We start from the raw sequence: 22,144 nt of genomic DNA, 5'->3' as shown, positions 1-22,144 counted from the left end.
TTGCTAACTCCCACGTAGTCTTGCCTCTCTTACCCAGTTAAGACAAGAAGAGATTCTTTTCCCTCCACATGGTTGGTGATAAGGCTTAGTGATTAGAAAAAGGAAGCTACAAATGCAGAAGTGAAAACAGTTCCATAACCGGTGTTAGATATCTGATGGCACCTTAAAAATCTCTGCAAATTGTCCATCTACCTCTTCAGTATCTTCTGATCAAACCAGATTTAAAATTCCTTCCATTAATATAAATTATAAACATACTAATGTTTTCTTGCCAATTTGCAAATACATTATTGTTATTTTTCATAGTCTTTCAAATCCTTTTTGGAAATAGGCAGGGTATATATTTTTTTAAAAGTCAGTAGTATACTTCTTCACAATATGGCTACAGTATGGATTTAAATAGGTTTTTGTGGGCTGGTACAAAGAACCTAATCCGTTTGTCACAGTGCGCCTGTGAGAATATGCATTTTAACGTTCCCAATTGACACAGTGGCCAAAATGATGGACTCAGACATAGCAATGATCATGAGGACGGTACAGGACCGAGCAGTGTTCCCTTCTGTTCTACGTAAGGTCACTATGAGTTGGAGCCGCCGTGATGGCAGCTAACAATAACAACAATTACTGAATAGAGTTTTAGATTATATAATTTGGAAATTTGAGCTTTTAATCCTGTATTTCCAATTATGGTATTAAAATGCATTATCAGTTTTGGAGAAAAGTAGATTCTAACATTTATTTTACAAAGAAACAAATTGACTAATTTCTTTTCATTGACTATTACTATCCTAAAGCCCTTTTTATTATAAAAATATCTATAACAACATTGCCAATCCAGCATTTCTCAGGTGTACAGTTTAGTGATATCAGCAGCATTACCACGTTTTGCAACTATCGCCCATAATTGTTGCCAAATTTCCCATCACCATGAACAGAAACTCACTGCCTGAAGCCTTTTTAAAAAATCTGATTTGAGCATCTAATACTTTTATAACACTGGTTCTTTTTGTAGTTTTTTTTTTTTTTTTTTTGGTGGTAAAATTCACAGAACATAAAATCAGCCATTTTAAAGTGTACAATTCAGTGGCATTTAGTACCTTCACAGAGTGGTCCAGCCATCACCTTTAGCTAGTTCTGAGACATTTTCATCACCCCAAAAGGAAACCCCGTACCCATTAAGCAGTCACTCTCCACATCCGCCTCCAGCCCACCACAGCAACCACTCTCTGTGGATTTACCTATTCTGTACGTCTCATCACACTGGTTCTTTTTAACACTGTATCATTGCACAAGTTTACTTGTTCTGTATAAAAAGAATCTTAATTAGTATATGATTATATCATGATTAACTGAAGATAAGGATTTTGATCAGCTTTATTGATTTTGGTATATAATAGTCATTAGCCTAAATTGGAAAATGTCTGTTTTACTAAATGTGAGTATAAGCTTGATTAGTAGATATTCTGGATCTTGCAAAGTGATTATGAAACTGTGACGTTTTCCTCAGATTACTTAATAGAATTGAAATTTTATCGTTTTCTTGTTTTTTATTGTTTATTAGGATGGTGCTATTATAATCTTTGGTCAAAACTTAACTGTAGTTTTCTTTCTTACTTAGTAGCTAGTCCTTACTATTGCATACCTTTCTGCTTAATTTTTATATACAGTTTCCTTTGGAGTGTTAAAATATATTTAGAGAAATATATTTAGACAAAGAAATTTTCTATTTCTATGAGATTTAGTAAGATATTTTTATGAAGCTATTTGAGTAAGCAACACAAAAAAATTGGCTAATTTTGAATCATACTAAGTAGAGAAAGTACACCAAATAGTATGAAATAATAACCAGTCTAAATCTTTTTCCAAAATCTCGCACCTGTATTACCAGTAGCCTTCAAGTCATGTTTGACTCATGGCGACCCCAAGTGTGTCAGAGTAGAACTGTGCTCCTTAGGGTTTTCAGTAGCTGATTTTGCAGAAATAGATCTCCAAGCCTTTCTTCTGTGGTACCTCTGGGTGGAACTTCTTGGCTAGCAGCCGTATGCGTTAACCATTTGCACCACCCAGGGGCTCCCTTGTCTGTATATTTAGATCTGTATTATCCATTGCCTTCTCAGCACTTTTATGTCAAAATAAAAAACTTGAGTGGCTAAAACATAGTTTTAGTTTTCTGCCCTCAACCTTCTCTTATATTTCTTTCTTGTGATAACAAAAACCCAAACCGAACCCATTGCCGTCAAGTCGATTCCGACTCATAGTGACCTTATAGGGCAGAGTAGAACTGCCCCGTAGGGTTTCCAAGGGAGTGCCTGGTGGATTCGAACTGCTGACCTTTTTATTAGCAGCCTTAGCACTTAACGACTACGCCGCCAGGTTTTCCTTTCTTGTGATAGTACTCTTAATTTGTTGGTTAATTCATTCAGCTAATATGTACGGAGCACCAGCTGCATGCTAGATGCAGCACCCAGCACCGGTCGTACGCTGGTGAACACAACAGATGTGGTCCCAACACAGGGCCTCCCGGAGTGGACAGCGAGTGAATAATTGATACGTAATTGCACTTTGCATGCCGTGCAACGAAGGGAACAAACTGGGGCAGTCATAGAGAATACCAGGAAAGGGAGGAGCATCTACTAGGGGGTTGGGGAAAGCTTTCTCTAAACAGTGACAGTATTGCCGAGATACCACCGTCTACCCAGGTGCTCAAGCTTTTGGGAGTTTTCTTCAAGTCTTTCCTCTTATTCTCCTATCCCGCCCCTTTCCATTCTGTGTTCTGAGTATGAACCGTGGCCCCTCTTCACTCTTCCGCTGACACGGACCTATTCAGGCTTTCACCATCTCTTATGTTAATTATTAGAGCAGTCTTCTGGTTGGTTCCCAGTCTTACCACCCTTTCTTTGTTTGTTCTTTTTTTTTTTTTCACTGCTGCTTAAACTTAAGCCCCTTCAAGATATAAAACAAACTCAAACCCCTCCTTAGTATGTTATACAAGATTCTCTTTCCTCCCTCTACCGCGAACCCATTTCTTGACATTTCTCCCCTTCACCGCTTATTTTAACTTAAAGGAGCTTGAAGTGTCTCAAATATGATACGTTCTGTCTGGTTTCTGTGCTTTTGTACTGCCTGTTTTTCGTCTCCTGTCCTCTCTCTCCTTTTTGCATCTAATTTATACTCCTTAGCTCAAGTGTCACCTTCTCCAGGAGGTCTTCTCTGATTCCCTTCTTTTTCTCCCAGATTGAGTTAGGTTCTGTCTCTCCCTGGTTGAGTTGGGTATGTATAGTTACATATACACACCTTTCTCATAGCACTTACCACATTGTGTGATAATTGTTTCCTGTATTTGTACTTTGCATGTGGCAAATTTTGTTCTTATTTTATGTTGAAGTTAGAGTACTTAATACTCAAAGCATTGGTACTTGGGGCTTGATCCCTGTGAGGGTTTGGTAAAGGTTCTGGACCCTTTCCTTGAATGATGCATATATATGCACAGTTTTGTACCAGTTTCAGGCCATTCATTGACTCAGTCTTTCTGTTATCTTGGACTGTCACTACTGCTATCCCATCTGTTTCTCTTCCTAATTCAACATCTGTATTTCCTGCCCCCTTTTCTTTACCCTGCACAATCCTAGCTTTGGCATTTTTAATGGGATTAATTCCCACCTCTCTGCCCTTCTAATTCCTGTGCTTCCTAGCTCAGATAACCAGTGCCCAGTCACTGAGATTAATGTTACTTAGTTCCCACATCATTGAAAGATGTTTCCCTCTGCTTCTGACAGGGATAGTAAATTGACAATGTTCTTCTTTAATATCCTTTGCATACTTATGAGTGTGTAATTGTTATAAAGGCACCAGAGAGCTCTTACGATAAGTATCACACTTGCATATATCTGAGATCTAACTTATGCTTTATGAATAAATTAGTTAAATTTTATACAGGTATTCCCCAAGTTCCCAATATACCAGAAATATGGATGAACACTAGAGTTTGTCAGCTTTGTCTATAACTGTGAGCTTTTATCAGACCAGGCAAAGCTTTCAATTGTTGTTTTTCTTGTTGTGAGGCGCTGTTGAGTCGGTTCTGACTCATAGCAACCCTACGTACAACAGAACTAAACACTGCCCATCCTGTGCCATCCTTAACAATCGTTGCTGTGCTTGAGCCCATCGTTCAAGCCACTGTGTCAGTTGATCTCGTTGAGGGTCTTCCTCTCTTTTGCTGACCCTCTGCTTTTTCAAACATTACCTTTTAGATATTACTGAAGAAATATTCAATTATGTTTCTCTCCCGTGTGAGAAAGATTTTTTCTAAAATGCTTTGAGAAAACTAGCTGAGGAATCAGTTAACTAGAGAAATTCTGAATTGGGGATTTGTGTGTGTGTGTGTGTGTGTGTGTGTGTGTGTTTCAGTTGAAGTGAATTTTACTGTATGCCATGCTCATACAGTGCGTAACAATGTTGAGGATTCCTTGTAGGCACCAACTCATTTTGATTAAATTCATTTGAATATTGGAAACTAAAAGCAGTGATAAAATGCTGCTTAGTTCAGTATGGAAGAATTTTAAGGTAGCATTTAGTACAGTGAGTTTCACCTTCGTAGGGTTTGCCGATAAAGCCTGTATGACTGTTTTTGACATCACCTGGCTAGCAAATCCAGTTTGTCCAGAGCCCAGCTCACCATTGATCATGTTTAATGAAGCACATACTGAGTTTTGGTGCCACAGTAAAGCCAGTTCTGTGTGTCATAGCAGTTATCTTTGAGTACTTTATTAAATACAGTTGCTGTGTTTGTTTTACCTAGCTATTTTCACGTTCTGACACAGTGGGTTAGTATATTAAATAGTTTTCAGACTCTGTCATTGTAAAATAACAGCAAAGTAAATACTGTAATTCCTTTTTTGTGATCTTTTCCATAGTATTGTGTCACTTTCTTTGGACAGGAACACAAATAATTCTCTAGTGCTGACTGGTAGCATTCATATGGGAATTAATGTGTTAGCAGAATACCTGACGGCTGCTATGACTTAAGGAGAAGAAGTATTATAAAATTACTGAAAATAACTTCACAGAAGCATCAGGAAATCATATTCTTAATGTACTCAGAACTAATTACATTACATACTGACTAATCTTTTCTTTTAAGCTAATTTTTTAGAGTACCAGATCATTTTGAGTCAGTCATGTATAAGAACCTGGACCTCATTGTCTATATGAATGATGTGTAAACGGTGCTATTCTGTTCCACAGGGTCAAGAGAAATATGGGTTATTAAATGTAACAAAAATTACTGAAAATGGGAAAAAAGTTCGGTAAGTACAATAACCATTACTGTTCTTGTGTTTCATCTGATTAAAATAATTATAAATTATTAATGTAATTATATTTAGTAGAAACATTAACGAGGTGTGGACATACAGCAGAGGCTGCGGAGCATCCCCTGCAGGCGGCCTCCGGGAAGCTGGGCCGCCTTGCCCTGTGCTCCCTCCTACCGGCAGGGCGTTGCAGCCATCTGCCGCACAGGCCGGCCTCCTCTGTGGCCACGGCCTCGACGCCAGCACGCCAGCCGCGCTGAGCCAGTGACCACCTGCCCGTTCTGGGTTCTCACCTCCTGTGCAGCGTGAGGCTCTGCAGCTCAAAATTGCTGTGGGGTGAGAAGGAAAGAAAGAAAGAGGCATCAGAGAGGGTGTTTAGAAGAAGTGCAGCGAGTTTAATGGCATCCCAAAGTGAGCCATACTGGGCCCGAAGCCTCTGCCTTGGTGGGGTGGGAAACACGGCCAGGTTCCCAGCGCCCTTGCGGAAGTCCTAAGCCTCCGTGACTCACCAGGCCCGTGAACGCAGAGCTTGCAGGGATGGGAGTGGAGCCTGGAGGCAGCTCCATGAGGGAAGCTGTGACCCAGCACAGGAGGAAGGCCGCACAGCCCAGCTGTATCAGCTTTGTCTCCTCCAAGCCTCCTTCTCCACAGAGGCATAATCCATAACTGGGCCTGTCACAGTGATGAGCACATCAGTAAATCTTAGCTGTTATCACTTCTAACATCATATTTTCCAAATAAAAAAAATCAGGCAAATGGATGGTCTGATAAAAAAAATCCTCCATGTTCACGTAATGCCGATTTTTGCGTAATGACCTAGTCTTTGGAACCTAACCATGTCGATAAGTGAGGAGTGGGTGTATTTGTCGGTTGTGTGCCGTCAAGTCCATACGGTCTCATAGCAACCTTGGGTTTCCTCGGTTGAAGTCTTTACGGAAGCAGATCTCCAGGTCTTTTCTCCCGCAGAGGCGCTGGGTGGGTTCAGACTGCTGACCTTTCAGTTAGCAGCTGAGTGCTTAATCTTTGCGCCACCGGGGCTCCTCCTGTTTGCACTACATAGCCCCAAGAGGAAGAAAGAGAAAAATACAGACTCAATTTTCCAAGTGAGTTCTACCAAGGACTAGTTTAAGGAACAGATAATTACAGTGTTTGTAAAGCTACTTCAGAGCACTGAAAAGAAGAACTTCCAGATACCAGAATCTGGTAAAAATAGTTCAATTAAAGCAAACCTAAAAAACCCTGATACTTGTAAATTTTAAAACTTAAGCAACAAACTTACTTTTGACTATGAAATCATAGCATCTCAGGGAAAATCTTAAATAAAAATTTAGCAAGCTGAATATAACTTAAAAAAATATATGACCAGGTGGAGTTTAAAGGATACAAAGAGGGTTCAGCATTAGGATATCTGTTGTTATAAATCACCCTATCATCAAAAGAGAATAATCTTATCATAAGTTTCATAGATGTTCAATAGGCTTTTGATGAAATTTAACATCCATCCTTAGTTTAAAATGCTTCATAATATGCGAATAGATGGACATTCCCTTAAAATGATAAAACATATATGACACACAAAAGCCTTCTAGTTGTGTTATTTTCTGGTTTTACTTTATTGTAGTCAGAGAATGTTATCTATATCATATTTCTACTCTTTGGACTTGCATCATTTAAAGTTTGTACAAAATCAATAGAAGCTGGTTCTGAAAATTAAAAACAAGTGGAAATATGCTAATTGAAATATCTTTCATAGTAGGGAGTCAGTTGTTGCTATCTAAAAAAATAGAATATTAAGAGTAAATATAAATTTACAAATAAAAGTACAGTTTTCTCAAAAGCCGTTAAGAGAGCCACACACAACAAAGGAAGAAAGAAACTAAAAGTCTAGCAGAATGTGACAGAACATGCATCAGATACGCCTGCCGCATCAGTGTCAGTAAATGTAGACGGACTCTACTCGTTCACTGAAAGAAAAAGGCTCAGACTGAAGCACAAAGCAAAACTTATCTAAATATTACATACAAAAGAAACACCTTAAAAAATGATGGCGTCGGGGAGAATGTGTCAGAGGTATAAGAAGTAAAGCAGGAATAGGGATCTGAATAGCAAAGTTCGGGGGGAAGCGTTAAGCATCACAAAGATGGGTACTTAAAAGTGATAGGACATAGTGGATAATGTACAGTAAAGAGCCAGTCATTAGGAATAGCCATTCACCAAATAAAGTAGTATTGACAACTGTAAACAAAAACTACAGGCAATAAAAGGAAAAGTAGAAATTTATCAGTAGTAAACTTCCTTTCACTATAGCTAGTGTGTAAATTAAAATAAATGAAGTTTTCTTAAAGATGCATTTTGATTCATAAGAAAAAAAGACTAATTAGAAAAGTCTAATTAGTTCTGTTATTAATCCATGAAGTTCAGGTAGCCATAGAAAGCAGTAAAATAATAAAGTAGGTCTAATTGATAGATTCTAAATTCTGCATTCTGAAAACAGAAAATAAACCTTTTTTTGAGTGCCTATAGTGCTCTCACAGAACTGGCTAAGTGTTTGTCTGGAAGGTGGTAGCCTTAATAAATTCCTGTAGTAGACAGATTTGACATTCGTTTTACTTCCCAGCAACTGAATCTCTTTTATAAGATAATTTTTCTATTTTCAAAAACACTGTTCCACATCTGCTATTTGAAAAGTACTTTGCTAGGCCTGAGGCAAGGAGCCCTAGTGGTGCAGTGGTTAAGCACTCAGCTGCTAACTGAGAGGTCGGTGTTTCAAACCTACCAGCCACTCCATGGGAGAAAAGACCTGGCGATCTGCTCCAATGAAGATTTCAGCCTAGGAAACCCTATGGGGCAGGTTTGCTCTGTCCTATAGGGTCGCTGTGGGTCGGAATTGATTCGATAGTACAACAACAGCAGGCCTGAAGTAGATATAAAAATAAATAAAACACTGCTTCTGCCTTTAAATAATTTACAACCCAGTCAGAGAGGAACATTTAAGCAGAAATCTCTAACACAGAGAAAAGGAAAATGCAGGAGGAAATTGAAGGGAATCTGAGTACACTCATCAGCTTCAGCGCTCTGTATAGGAACACTGAGAATGGCATGTTGGGTGTGAGTCTTGCCTGCGTATCTGGTGACAGGACCGTAGATAAATGGCAGATTTCTTTAAAAGTTCATATTACATAGATTACCTCTGGAATGTGGATTAAAGGAAAAGAAATGGAGGCATTTTCTTTACATGTTTCTATACTCAGAGTTTTTATTATTGTGTGTTGATTTTGCAATTTAGGAAGAACATAAAAAACCTCATCTTAATAATGGTAACATCAGTGGTCAATCAATATGTCATTTATTGTATGCTTAAATACCGTACCTAGTATCTGCTGCCTGCTTGGTGCAGCCCTGTTAAGAGGGGGGAGAAAACCAATGAATATGAAACGGTCTGTATCTATAGAATATTCAGTGAGGTAAGCATGTTGGTCTAATTTTTAATCATGAATAATAATGCTTGTCAAATATAGTGTTCACTTTGTGTTACTCTAAAATAATTGAGTGTCCTTGATCACTAATGTGCTGAATTAGTCTCATAACATATTTAGGTATATCGTTCTTAGCTGTTCTGATAGCTTATCTCTATATTATTCGTAGGTATTCTTATAGCTTATGTCTGCAATTCTGTTTGTTCAGGGACCTTCCTGGTTAGTTTGGGACCATGAAATGATACCTCCATTAGCCTTCTGTCCCCAACAAAACCAATTAGAATGTCAGTTAATGACTGTAAATTGTGTGTAACACTGATAACAATAGCTAATTAGGTTCTAAATTTTAAAATTTGGTTGGAGAACTGGTTAGAAGGGCTTTAATTGGTCGTCTTTATAATTACAGAAAGAACTGGTTGTCTTCTTGGGCAGTGTTGCAGGGTTCATCCTTACTTTTTACCAAACCTCAAGGAAGTAGCACAAGTTGGGTAAGTATTTCTTCTCTTGGGAGGCTTTATGTATTTAAAGTATTTGAATTTGATTGTACCTGAATTTCAGAAAGTAATTTCTAAAGTTCTTCTAACTGTAGAACTAGTGTGTAAATAAAAATAAATGAAGTTTTCTTAAGGATGCATTTTGACACATAAGAAGGTATAGGACTAATTAGAAAAGCCTAATATCAACAAATTCTGTTTTATCCACTGAATTGAAAATTGGAACTCAATACTTGGGCATTATAGAATAAATACACTTCTTGATTCATTGTCAGGATGTTAAAGCTTTCCTGTGTTTGTGACTCTGCTCTGTGAGATACTTAGTCAGAAAATTAACAATAATGTGGCAAGCCCCACCTTGAATTGTGATCTGACCCCTTGGATACTAGTCAGTGATTCGGGTGTCAGTGAAACTTCTTTTGTATTTTTACTATCTTTACTCCCCACTTATTTGTAATATCAATCCTAAAAATTATAATTTGGTGCATATTATACTAACTAATACTTTTTGATTACATAATTGTGTTGGTACTGCTTTAAGTGTAGAGGATTATGTATCTGATGATGAACAACTCTAGGATAGGCACTGTTCATCATTCCCCCCTTTTATAGACGAGAAAATGAGCTGTAAGATAATTGAGTATGTTGCTCAAGGTCTTAACAGTTGCTAAGTGTCAAATCTGGGTTTAGAACTTGGACATTTTGGCTCCAGAGTCCATGCTCTGCAAATTTCCGGAATTGTTCTGTAATCGAGTTTAAAGTGTTAATGGTGTAAAGAATATTTAAAATGAAATTAATCTAAATGTTTGGTCTGCTTTATATCCTATCTTAACCAATATTTTCTTAAAATTACTGAGTTTCTTTAAAATTAATAGGACCTAGAAAAAGTTTAATAGGAGTTAGGACCGTATATAGGTGAGAGAGAAATCCATTTATAACATTGAATCAAATGTTAGTCATCTGCATTTGTAGTGCAGCCGTGTAACATGGTTCTGAACCAGGTGTGCCAGAGTACATCCGTCCTCACATGGCACGCTGAAAATCCACGTGGGTTGAGTATGCGTGTGAGCATCCTAGAACGTTTCTTCCGTTTTGCTTCACTAATCCTTTGATTTGCTGTTCAGTCAGTAGAGTGGAAATGACCTCTGAAATGCTTTCCAAATTAGAAGAATTGAAAATTTGTTTGACTTATCTTAAATTGATAATTATGTCTTTCTCCTTTTTCCTCTGAGGTGTAAAGCATATGGTTCCTTTTTGTTTATGTTAATGCTTTTCTAGAGGACAGTGTAATTATTTCTTCCTTCCTACTTATGGTTCAAGTTTTATTTGAAATTGAGTGAAGAAAATGAATGAAAGAAAAGGAATGGAGAAGCAATTAGAGATTCATTAGTAATGAAAAACTACCTGTAGAAAGCTGGACAGTGGTCATTTACATGATAATTCCTGGTGTTTGAAGATTAAAGGCTGTGTGATATGTACAGACAAAGTAAGTTGGTAGAGTAGCATAGTAAGTAGGGTATCATTTAGGAAGACAGGTTTGTTTGTGATTTAAGGAACATTTTTAAAAAATTTAAAGTCATTCAGTGAATACCCTCACGTGCAATTGTTAGTACAGGATAGTTACACTTTAAGATTTTCACTCTTGAAGGCCTTACATACTTCAGAACTCATAATTACAACTAACCCTGACAAAGGATGTGAGCTGTTTGTTTATCCGCTAACGTGTGTTACCATGTGTCAGTAGTGGAGACATAGTTTCAGATTTACCCAGCCAACTTTGAAGCTGTAGACTTCTTAATGGTTTTTAAAATTTAGGGATTTACTATTTGCCTTTTTTGTACTTAAATGAAATTTTATTAATATGTTTATATTGTATCATTTCAGATTGACATAATTAAATAAAATAGAGTCACACCATGTTTTATAGTCTCTGAAAAGACTGAGCAGATGTAGGATGTGATACAATGCTTGATTATGCCTTCAATTCTTGATTTTTATTTTATGAACAATTTTAAAACCTCAGACCGGCTTCTTTCCCATTACCATATTAGCATATTAAGGAAATGAAAAACTAGCTTAAATGGCCTGAGTAAAAGCAAGTAGGATTATCTACTTAAAAGGTATGATAAGTCACAGTGTATCTTGGTATGTGTTATGACATAAATACCAAAATTTGGTGTCAGATGGAAGATATGCTCCATTATGTCAGTAATTACAGTTATTCAAAAAGGATCTGAAAGAATTCTAGCATTGTTTCTCTGCTCTGTCACCAGCTAGATCTGTTGTAAGTAAAATGTATTCTGTTTGTATAGTGGAATTACATCTTACCTGAAGATAACGTTCTAAGACTAGAAGACAAAAATCACCTATCGTGAAAATCACCCTTTGATATCTCTTAGAACATGCTGTGTTAGAAGCCCATCTCCAACGAGCAGCCTTTTTTCTCTGGTGTTGGAAGAGATTGCTTATCTTTTAGTTGAGATTGGGTGGTTTATGTTAAGGGGCCATATTATAGGAGAAGTATGTTTCTTTTAAACATTAGAGTCACATTTAGTTCATGAAAATACACTGAGATCCACTTGAAGAAATAGATTGAAATCACATATTCACTCAAGGCTTATCATGGAATGCTGAACAAAATCACTCGCATTATTTGATTTTTTTTTAAATCAGTCATGCTTTGTATTTATTTTTTGCTGAGCATGTATAGTTAAAATTGAGTAAGTGAAATGTGCACGTGCTGCATGCAACTCAATAAGATAAATTTTACATAGAAACTATAACCTATTGCCGTCAAGTCGGTTCTGAGTCAGTGACCCAACAGGACAGAGTAGAACTGCCCCATAGGGTTTCCAAGGAGTGGCTGGTGGATTCGAACTGTCGACCTTTTGATTAGCAGCTGAGCTCTTAACCACTGCACCACCAAGACTCCACATAGATGATATACCATCCAAAAATCTGGTGAGCCTTTCCTTCTCCTTTAGAATAGATACCTGCCAGATGCTGTCCACTGGATTGTTATATCAGTAATAGAAACTTATACTTGGCTTTCTTCTCAAGTTGCTTTCCTCTTGTTTGTTCAACAGACATATAAGCCTGCTATGTTGTGGGTACTGTGAGGGTTTATGGTTTATATAAGGTATATATTATAGGGTATATAGTTTGTAGAGGGTTCATATAAGGTAAATAACTTGGTCTCTGTCTTCAGAGTTTACATGGTAGTGGGGAAACCAACAAGTGAACATGCTCCCTCTTAAATAGCATTCATCATATTCCTTGAGTATTCTAAAAATCACCCACAAATATGTTATTATTCAAAAATTTGTACATGCTTTCTAATCTCTAAATACAGGAACTTTTGGAGGCCAGATAATCCTTTGGTGTGGGGGGGCTGTCCTGCACATTGTAGGATGTCTAGCAGAAGCCAGTAGAACCCCTGCCTCTCCAGTGTGACAACTAAAAATGTTTCCATGCACTGCCAGATGTCCCCCAGGAGACAGAATTGCCTTTGGTTCAGAACCACTTCCCTTCCTGTCCTAGAGGAAGGGAAGGCAGGCTAGATGCTAGGACCTTCTGAGAGAGGACTTGGAGAGGGAAACCAGAGGACATTTGCCCAGCAGGTCACCAGGAGGGAGACCAGGGATTTCTGAGAAGGAACTGAGCAAGATGGTGGAAGGCTGCACGGGACTCCTTTCTGTAGTCTTCTGTTGTGAATACAGGCTGAAACAGGTCTGTTCAGTGTAAACTGTATAAAGCATGCATCTTAAAATATAGGAGTTTATATAACAACAAAGAATATTTTAAGATAAATTCTAGGACTCTGCAAAAATATTTGGACGTTTAGCTTTGCCCATGTTGTGTGTCTGCTTGTAGAACTGTTTTTGTCCTGTCCGTTTCCATTATGTATTTCTCTTGTGTGTTGTTTTGCCATTGTGCCCTGTTATGACATCATCATTTTCTTCCCTTTTTCCATCAAGTCATTCTGCCAACAGGGCTCAGTCTTTGAGCTCTTGCTTTCTCCTTGGAAAAATTCTATCGGTCACCGGCTCGCTGTCGCATATGTAAAATCTGATCCTGTTTCAGCTGTCACTGTATGTGTTCTGGTTGCATGCCCCTCACCACAGTAATTGTGTTTTCTTTGTCATGACTACAGTGGGGGAGGGGGTGGTTTCAGTAGAGAAAAGTGGGAGTAGATTTTGAAAAAGAATAAATAGTAAACAAGAAATTTTGCTAACCAGACTGAATGCGTTTTTCTCGCATTTTGTGTCATGTCATTGCATTTATATCTGGTTGCTGTATCTTACTTGTATCTTAGCTTACAGTTAACCATCTACAGAATCAGGTAATGACAGCAAATTAATTTTTGTCATTTTGTTAAATATGTACCTTCACGTTTTACAACTTTTGAGATACCATTTCTGCTCAGGAAGTTATCAGTACCCATTATAGGCATATGGTTAATAAAATCGTAATCATGTATGTCTTTTGAATGACTGTGGGTACTTAAAAAGGTAAAGACTTTGTAGAATGCAGTTAGATTTTTTACTGTGGTTTTTATTATGAGTCCACTAATAAATTCCAATATGATAGCCTAAATTTTGTTTTGATTCTACTAATAAATTCCATATGATTCCTAAATTTTGTTATAATGAGTACTTTGTTTAAGCCCACACTGCCAGCTGAAAAGATGAAGTAAAAGGGAACAGAGATAACAAGTGAAGTCGAAACACTTACTACATGTGAAGAGTAGAGTTGCTGACATAACAGATAGTGAATAAGTTATCACAAGTCGATGGGTGAGACCCATTTCTAATGGTGAACATAGTTTGACATGAAATGAACACTTTTATACAAGAAATATTTTAGCAAATACAATTTCTAATAGCAACTCTTTATGACCTTAAGATTACAATCCAACAGCCCTAGGAGGTTTAAAACTTCCAAACCTTTCAATAACGTAGGAGCACTATGTGCTATTCTTAGTTAACAGACTTAAACAGAAATTTAAGTTAATGATAGTAAGATGCAGAGTAAGTGTAGATTTACCATAAATTTTCTGCTGTTTTCTAAATTTTTTCTTACCTAGTTAAGAAAATATAATAGCTAGTTAAGTGCTTTTTCATCTCAAACCACCCATGACAACTGTCTTCCCATTCTTTTCACAGTTCCTCATTAAATTGTTGAGGCTTCATGACATCAGACTTTCATTACAATTTCTAACAAAGGCTGAGTAAAAGAACTTGACCTTACAGTCTTCTGTTTTCACGAGTTATTGTTAGTTGCTGACATCAATACCATATTTTTACACAAATAACCTACCCGTTATACATTTTTGCCAACTGCGATGCCCCCTCATGCGTTATTTTCCTAGGCTCACTCTGCATGTTATATGTGTGGGCACATTATTTACGTGGGCATGTTATCTGTGAAAAAATACAGTAGTCTATAAGGAAATAACTTGAAAGCACAGAATGAGGTTTAGAAATTTTTGTTAGGTGAAAAAGTAACTTGGTATTTGCGAGATATTATTTATACATATATAAGAATATTGCCTATTGAACATGTCAGTTCACATAGGTATATGTAGTCTAGGATAAATTCCAAGAAATAGAATTGCTAACTCAAAGGATACACGTGTTTGTGAATTTGAAAAAATAGTATTGCCAGTCCGCATCCCCACCACACCGTAGGAAAGCGCCTATTACTTCATAACCTCACTAACGTAGTTTTTCCATCACTCTTAGGATTTTTTTTTTTTTTTTTGCCATTCTTAATGGGTGAAAAATTATTTCGGTGTGGGTGTTTTTGTTTGTCTTTTTGTATTATCATGGAAGGTCAGCCACTTTGTTTCGTTTTCTATAACCTGTATATTTGTATTCTTTAGACATGTTTTCAATTATAAAGTAGGAGTTGTTCTCTTACACAATAGAGAAGAATTTGAACTAATTTTCTGCTTGATTTATTGTTAATAATGTGAAATTGGTATTAATTCTTTTTAAATGCACACATATACATGAATATCACAGAGGTTTTTTCCTTTTTTCTAAAATGAAGTTTGGGGGTAATCAGTCCAAACCAGAGTTCACAGTGGACCTCAAGGGGGCAACGATTGAGATGGCTTCAAAGGATAAATCCAGCAAAAAGAATGTTTTTGAGGTAATAGTTTTGTTTCTAAGTATGACTCATATTCCTTAACTGTAATAATTGGATATTCTGTGTTTTTGAGTTATTTTGGAAGTTGTCTTTCATTGTGACTAGTTAAGACAAAGTTTATATTGTGATTTAAGGGAAAAAAACCCTGGTGTAAAAATCTGGGATTCATTTGCATAAATCCTTGGAACTCAGACTGTATATTATAAGCCTTTGTTCCACAAATTGTGCCTTTCCCCAGCAACAGCAAAAAGGGTGTGTTTCCTCTTTTCTGTCAAGTCTAATATTAACAAATACATTAACCCCCACCAAAAAAAATTAAAACCTTTTCATTTTGTCATTTAAAGCCCTCCACAGTAGTATATGATCCTCTATCAGTCAGCTATTCCTGCATAACAGATGACTCTAAAACTTAGCAGCTTAACACAACCACTATTATGTTTGCTCGGTTTTGTCTGTACTGAGCTGAGTGTGTCTTCTGCTGCTTTCACCTGGGATCATTCATGAAGATTGTTTTAGTGGCCTGACTGTGCTGCATGGTCTAAACCAGCCTCATTCGTGTCTGGTATTGATGCCAGCTGTTGGCAAGACCTCTTTCTCCACAAGGTAGCTCATTCAACGAGGCTACCCTAGACTTTTTCAAATGGCCGTGTCAGGGTTTCAAGAAGGTGAGAGTGAAAGCTGCAGGGCTTCTTGAGGCTTAGATTTGGAAGTCCTAGGTCACTTTCCTTTTTGTATTCTGCAAGTCAGAGATCCAGACTAGAGGTGTCTGCTGATGGAGGAACAGCAGAGTCTCAACAGCAGAGGGGTGTGCATACAGAGATGGGAGGAATCATTGCTGCAGTCTTTGCAAACAATCTTCCTGATCCTAATCTACCTTTCTGGCCTCATGTCTCAGTCCTTTCCTATCTTGTTGTCTAGGCAGATTGGATTAATAGCTATTTTCCAGATAGAACCCAGGTTTTCCTGCTTGTATGATTTTTACTCCTGTTTTATTGTTCTGCCTTGAGCCAGTTTCTGCTTGTCAGATGTTACTCATCTTCCAAGATCCATGTCAAATATTACCTCAACAATGATGCTTTTTCTTGGTTTATTCTTTTTAAATAACGTTTATTTTAGCCTGTTTTAAGTTATCATCATTTGTAAGCTGTCTCCCCAGTAGATGATTAAAATTAGAAAAAAAAATTTTTTTTTGAGCAGAGACTATTTTCCCTTGTCTTTGAGTAAAAGTCTCCATCAGAGTATCTTATGTGCAGTGAACATTCAGTATTGGTTTACTGGTTTGACCCACTAAATAGAAATGCATGAATGGTATTAACCTTGCGATTTGTTGTTGTTGTTGGGAATATGCACAGCAAAACATACACCAGTTCAGCCATTTCTACATGTACTATTTAGTGACATTGATTACATTCTTCGAGTTGTACAACCACTCTCACTCTCCTTTTCTGAGTTGCTCCTACCCACTAAATGTAAATTCACTGCTCCCTAAGTTTCCTATCTAATTTTTCAAGCTGTTGTCAGTTTGATCCCATAAAGATAGTTCTTAAAAGAGCATAATGCCCAGTGTAGACATTTTTTACTAGTTAAGCTAAATGATTGTTTGTTTTAAGACAATTACAGGGGATATTTTTGGATTAAGCCTTAACCATTATCTCAGGGCAGTAGTTTTAAGGGTTCATCCAGCCCCCTTGACTCCAGGAAGTTTGGAGTCCATGAGAATTTGAAGTTCTGTTCTGCATGTTCCCCTCTTTGATCAGGATTCTTCTATAGACTCTTTCATCAAAATGTTCAGTAATGGTAGCTGGGCACCATCCAGTTCTTCTGGTCTCATGGCAAAAGAGACAACTAGTAGTTCATGGAGACAGTTAGCCACACATTCCAATATCCTCATTATGCTCCTCACTCTCCTTCTTCCTCTGTTGCTGCACGCAAATAGAGACCACTTGTTGTGCCTTGGATGGCCGCTTGCACGCTTTTAAGACTCCAGGCTCTTGCCTTGCAATTCAAATAGGTATTTGCAGAATGAAAAGGGTTCCACCGTCAAGTAAATTTTGGGAGTAGTGTATATTTTATTCCTGTCTTAGAAGATCACAGTTCCCTCTAGAACATCAAAGCCCTGAGAAGTTTTGAAGGAGAGAAACTGACAGACATGGGATGGTAGTCTAGTATAACTTTCTTCAATCCAGTTTTTCCCAACTTAATGTCACATAACTGTTTCTGCTTTTATTTATTTTTTGAGGAATACCTTTTTAAACATTTAGAGAACTGTGTTTGAGGAGTATGTATGTCTCTTAGAATGTCATTTGAGAAACATTGCCATATGCTCCTCTAGGAAAAAAAGAAATCAAATAGTTATAAACCAGAAAATGGGAGGAATGCTTTCTACTACTGCCTCAAAATTCTTCTTCAATCAAATGTAAGAAACTTTGAACCAGAGATTATACATAAGTTATTATTGCTTTCATGTAGAACAGTACGTAGTATTTTTACTTCATGATTTGACACTTAATTTAGAAATATTGCTACCCAAAAGGTGTGTGATACATATTGTACTTTTTTTGTACTAAGCCATTATACTTGCCTATTAAATAGGAAATAGTGAAGGCATAACCCTCAGTATATTCTTTTTCTATATTTATTTTTAACCAAAGAGAAAGAAAAAAAACTTGTCACGTCTTTGTAAAAATATCATACATTTTATTTCTTCACAAATGAATTATGTTTCAAGTCTAACTTAAAATGCATGATTTTTGATACACGAACTTATTTTTAAATGAACAGATTTCAGCAGGTTTTATGGCATTTGTGTGATGGAGTTTGGAATTATTAGATTTTCATCAAGCATTTTTTGTAAGACACAACTTTATGGTTTATAAAATAATTCAGCTTGTATTTTATGCTAAAATAAAAGATATTCTATAGTGTGTATGTACTAAACTTTTCATTCTGTTAATATATGGCATCTGGTCTTCTACTGGTAGTTCTGTAAACTTTGAGTTAAATGTATTCATTTATTTTGTTGAAAGAACTAACTGTACTCTTTTTTTCCTCTCCTTTTCTCTAAAGCTGAAAACCCGTCAAGGAACAGAACTGCTAATTCAGTCTGATAGTGATACCATTATTAGTGATTGGTTTAAAGTTCTTGGCAGTACTATCAGTAATCAGGTATGTGTTTGATTTAGGTAAAATTTTTACTTGAGAGCTTGTTTCTTTTTGGCTTTCTAATTGCTTATTACATATTATCAGATTCCAGTTTATATGTGAAAAGATACTTCTGTGTGTATTTTGATAGGTGGTAAAGACAGTGGTCACTTTAGCAAATCTCGGGCTGGTGAATAATTTAACACTCTCATTATACAATGTGTGCTACCAGTGGATTTGAAATGATACTCACATTAGACATTGGTCCAAAAAGAAATAGTTCAGTCAGAGGTAACAGTGAAACTGCCTAGCATATAATATTTATTCAGTAACTGAATGAGTTGGAAATACTACTATTGGTGGAAGAACATTCTAGGCAAAGTTGTGAAGTGAATGAAGTTATAGTCTCTTCATTAGCGCCTCTTCCTTTCAGTGACTCCCCTGTAGCTTTTCTTGCCCCTTCCTGGCGTGTCTAGTTCCCTCATGTTCCGGTAACTTCTTATTTATATGACAACATTCAAAAAGAACCTCAAATTCAAATTCTGAAGCTCTGTTAGTAAGAGCAGTAGTAAGCAACTAGGGACTGTGCTTTTTTAGACTCTATATTCTTACCCCTCCTCATGTGGGGACATGGCTCCTGGGGATCATGACAGTGGCAGAGATGAAAGATTATATTTATGGGAGTGTGTTACGGTTTTATAGGAGCCCTGGTGGCACAATAGTTAAGCGCTCGGCTGCTAGTCAAAAGTTTGGCAGTTTGAGCCCACTAGCCACTCCGCAGGAGAAAGATGTGGTAGTCTGCTTCTGTAAAGATTTATAGCCTTGGAAACCCTGTGGGGCAGTTCTGTAGGGTCACTATGAGTTGGAAACAACTCGATGGCAATGGGTTTGATTTTGGTTATGGTTTAAAACTAAATGGAGACAGAAAAAGAAGTTGGGAATCACTGGCTTTAGTAGAGATTGAGATGTCTTTCTGAGATTTTATAGATAATGCCTCATCATTAATAAGCTTCGTGATCTTACCGGAATATGCCACCTCTTTGAGCCTCAGTTTTTCCACTTAAAACTAGAGAGATTGGACTTAATTTTATCCAAGTTTGTTTTTAAAGATTTTATGAGTTGCTCAGTTCAAAACACCCAGCTTTAGAATCTGAGTATTCTTTGACTCTTTCTCCTGTAACTTTTACCTCTTCTAGCAAATTAGTCACCAAGCTATATGTAGATTATTCCTGTACAGTATATAATATTGTATGATATTTCTGAATCCTGTCCCTTTCCATTTATTCCAAAAACCATGGACAGTATCTTTATATCAAGTAACTTTCTAAACATTTTTCCTTCTATAATCTCAACCCCACCATTCATTTCTAATGCCATTACTATGTGAAATCTCCTAATATCAATTTTATATTCTTGTCCTGCTCAGGAATCTTCTGTGACTCGCATTAAAATTAACCTGAGCCCAATCTACCTTTTCCAGTACTCTACCCAGTATGGACTTTCAGCTGTAGCCACAATAATCTATTCACTATCCCTTGAAATAAAGCATGCATCATTGCTTCATTTAACAAGTGTGCAAGTGCTTTATGCGCTGCGGATACAGCAGTATGCAGCCAGACGCTACACCTGTCTGTATGCGCTTACAAATAAAGACAGACGATAACTAAACACAGTTAACTGAACAGTTGATACGATGAATGTGATGAGTGTTATGATGGCAGAAGATGTACAACATGCTATAAAAACACTCAGTAATGTCGGGCTAACCTAGTGGAGGGGTCAGGGAATGCCTTGCAGAGACAGTGTTTTTTGTTTTTAAATTGAGGACTAAAGCCTCCAAATGATTAAGCCAAGTGAAGAGAAAGGGAAGTATTAACAGACTATGAAATTTCAAAATACATACTGTTTGCATAGTTTCAAACAGGGCTACAAACTGGTTCTGCCGGGTTCAGTCATGGCTGATGAAGCAAAACACAAATGGACCTGGATTTTTCAAATGTGGGTGGACCAGAACAATACCCAGAATAGGAAAAAATTACAGGTCATATCCTGGCTAGAAACTTAATCTTGCTCTGAGAAAACAAGGGCAGTGTGTGCGTTACATAGCAACCAAATCTCTTGACCAGTAGAGTCAGAAAGAGCGGTGCCCTGCTCAGAGATGGCAGCTGACCACACTGCTTTGAATGTGTGCCGCTCTCTGCAGTCCTGACAGTAATCCAGTCTCCTGTATCAGGCTCCTGAAAGGGCTCACTACGCCTCTTCCAAGTGTCCAGTTCCAGGGCTTTGACCTATAATTTTTTCCGTTGTAGTTATCAGTCCATTTCACCCAAATTTTAAAAATTTAGGCCTGTTCTGATTTCACTTCGTCAGCCATGACTGAACCAGTTCGAACTGCCTCAAAGCCCTGGTTTCAAAAGATAACAACTGCTGAGGAATAAATGTAGCAAGAGATGCACAAGACCTTTTCAGGGAAAATTACAAAACTTTACTGAAATACATTGAAGAAAACCTAATTAAGTGAGAAATAGATCATGTTCATGGATTAAAAGATTCAATAATGTAGATACCACTTTCCTCCAAGTGATTTATAAATTTATAGATTTGAAGTTTTTGAATCTCATTCAGAATCCCCGTAGACTTTGTAGAACTTGACGGCTTATTCTAGAATTCATATAGAAACGTAAAGAGCTAAGAATATCCAGGACACTCTTGAAGAAGAAAGTGGAAAGACTTGCTGTGTTATATGTCAAGACTTTATAAAGCTATACTAATTAAGACAGTGTGGTACCTGTGCAGGGATAGAGCATAGACCTATAGAACAGGATAAAGAACCTAGAAACAGACCCACAAACATATAGGCACTTTATGCCAGATCTGCTGAACAGTGAGGAGGAATAGGCTTTTCAGTAAATGGTGCTGGGGCAGTTGGATATCCAAGAAGAAACTGGAATCCTTCGTTACACTATACACAAATATAAGTTCCTAGTGGAGTAAATACTTCAGTGTGAAGGACAAAGAGTAAAGTTTTTAGTTTTGAGAACTCAATATGGTTTTTAACCTGTAAACGTGTGACCTTGCTTAGACTGTAGAGCAGTTCTAGAATTTCTTTCAGTTCTCAACATCTGTGAGTCTGTGAGTAATGCTTAACTGTTAGCACAAAATGTAATTTAAAAGGATTGTTGGTGTGCAAAATTAATGTACTGTTGAGTAGGTGAGGTAGTTAACTTTAACTTACGCTGTTGTCACAGAAAGGTGTCTTCATTACATTCTACCACCAGAGATTGTTGCCTGACCTTTTAACTGTTACTACTGTCACACATGTGCAGTTGATCAAAATGAGGCAAGATAGCCTCATTATCATTGCAAACCCATTACAGTGGGAATTACCGGCAATATTCATTGAAATTCAGAAATTGTGCACCATCTAAGCAGAATATATATATATTTTTTTATATTTTATTGTACTTCAGGTGAAGGCTTACAGAACAAATAGTTCCTCATGAAACAGTAGTACACATGTTGTTTTATGACATTGGTTAACAACCCCACAACATATTAACCCTCTAACTTC

The 22,144-nt window shown here is 37.2% G+C and overlaps 1 protein-coding gene across 12 annotated transcripts in view; it reads left to right on the top strand.

Moving 5' to 3' along the window:
- The window catches only part of ARHGAP12 (Rho GTPase activating protein 12), a 132,090-nt gene that overhangs the window by 98,287 nt on the left and 11,659 nt on the right, over positions 1-22,144 (top strand). For 11 of the 12 annotated variants that reach the window (XM_023740613.1, XM_012558358.2, XM_004386260.2 and 8 more), the window contains 4 exons: positions 5,245-5,306; positions 9,192-9,273; positions 15,334-15,435; positions 18,499-18,597. In XM_023740613.1, coding sequence (XP_023596381.1) covers positions 5,245-5,306; positions 9,192-9,273; positions 15,334-15,435; positions 18,499-18,597 — 345 coding nt within the window. The remainder of the gene's footprint in view (positions 1-5,244; positions 5,307-9,191; positions 9,274-15,333; positions 15,436-18,498; positions 18,598-22,144) is intronic. The other variant, XM_023740612.1, reaches the window with a different exon arrangement.

The sequence above is a fragment of the Trichechus manatus genome, unplaced genomic scaffold (assembly GCF_000243295.1).
Source record: "Trichechus manatus latirostris isolate Lorelei unplaced genomic scaffold, TriManLat1.0 scaffold00160, whole genome shotgun sequence".
Lineage (NCBI taxonomy): Eukaryota > Metazoa > Chordata > Mammalia > Sirenia > Trichechidae > Trichechus > Trichechus manatus.
This window is presented reverse-complemented; position numbering and strand designations above follow the sequence as displayed.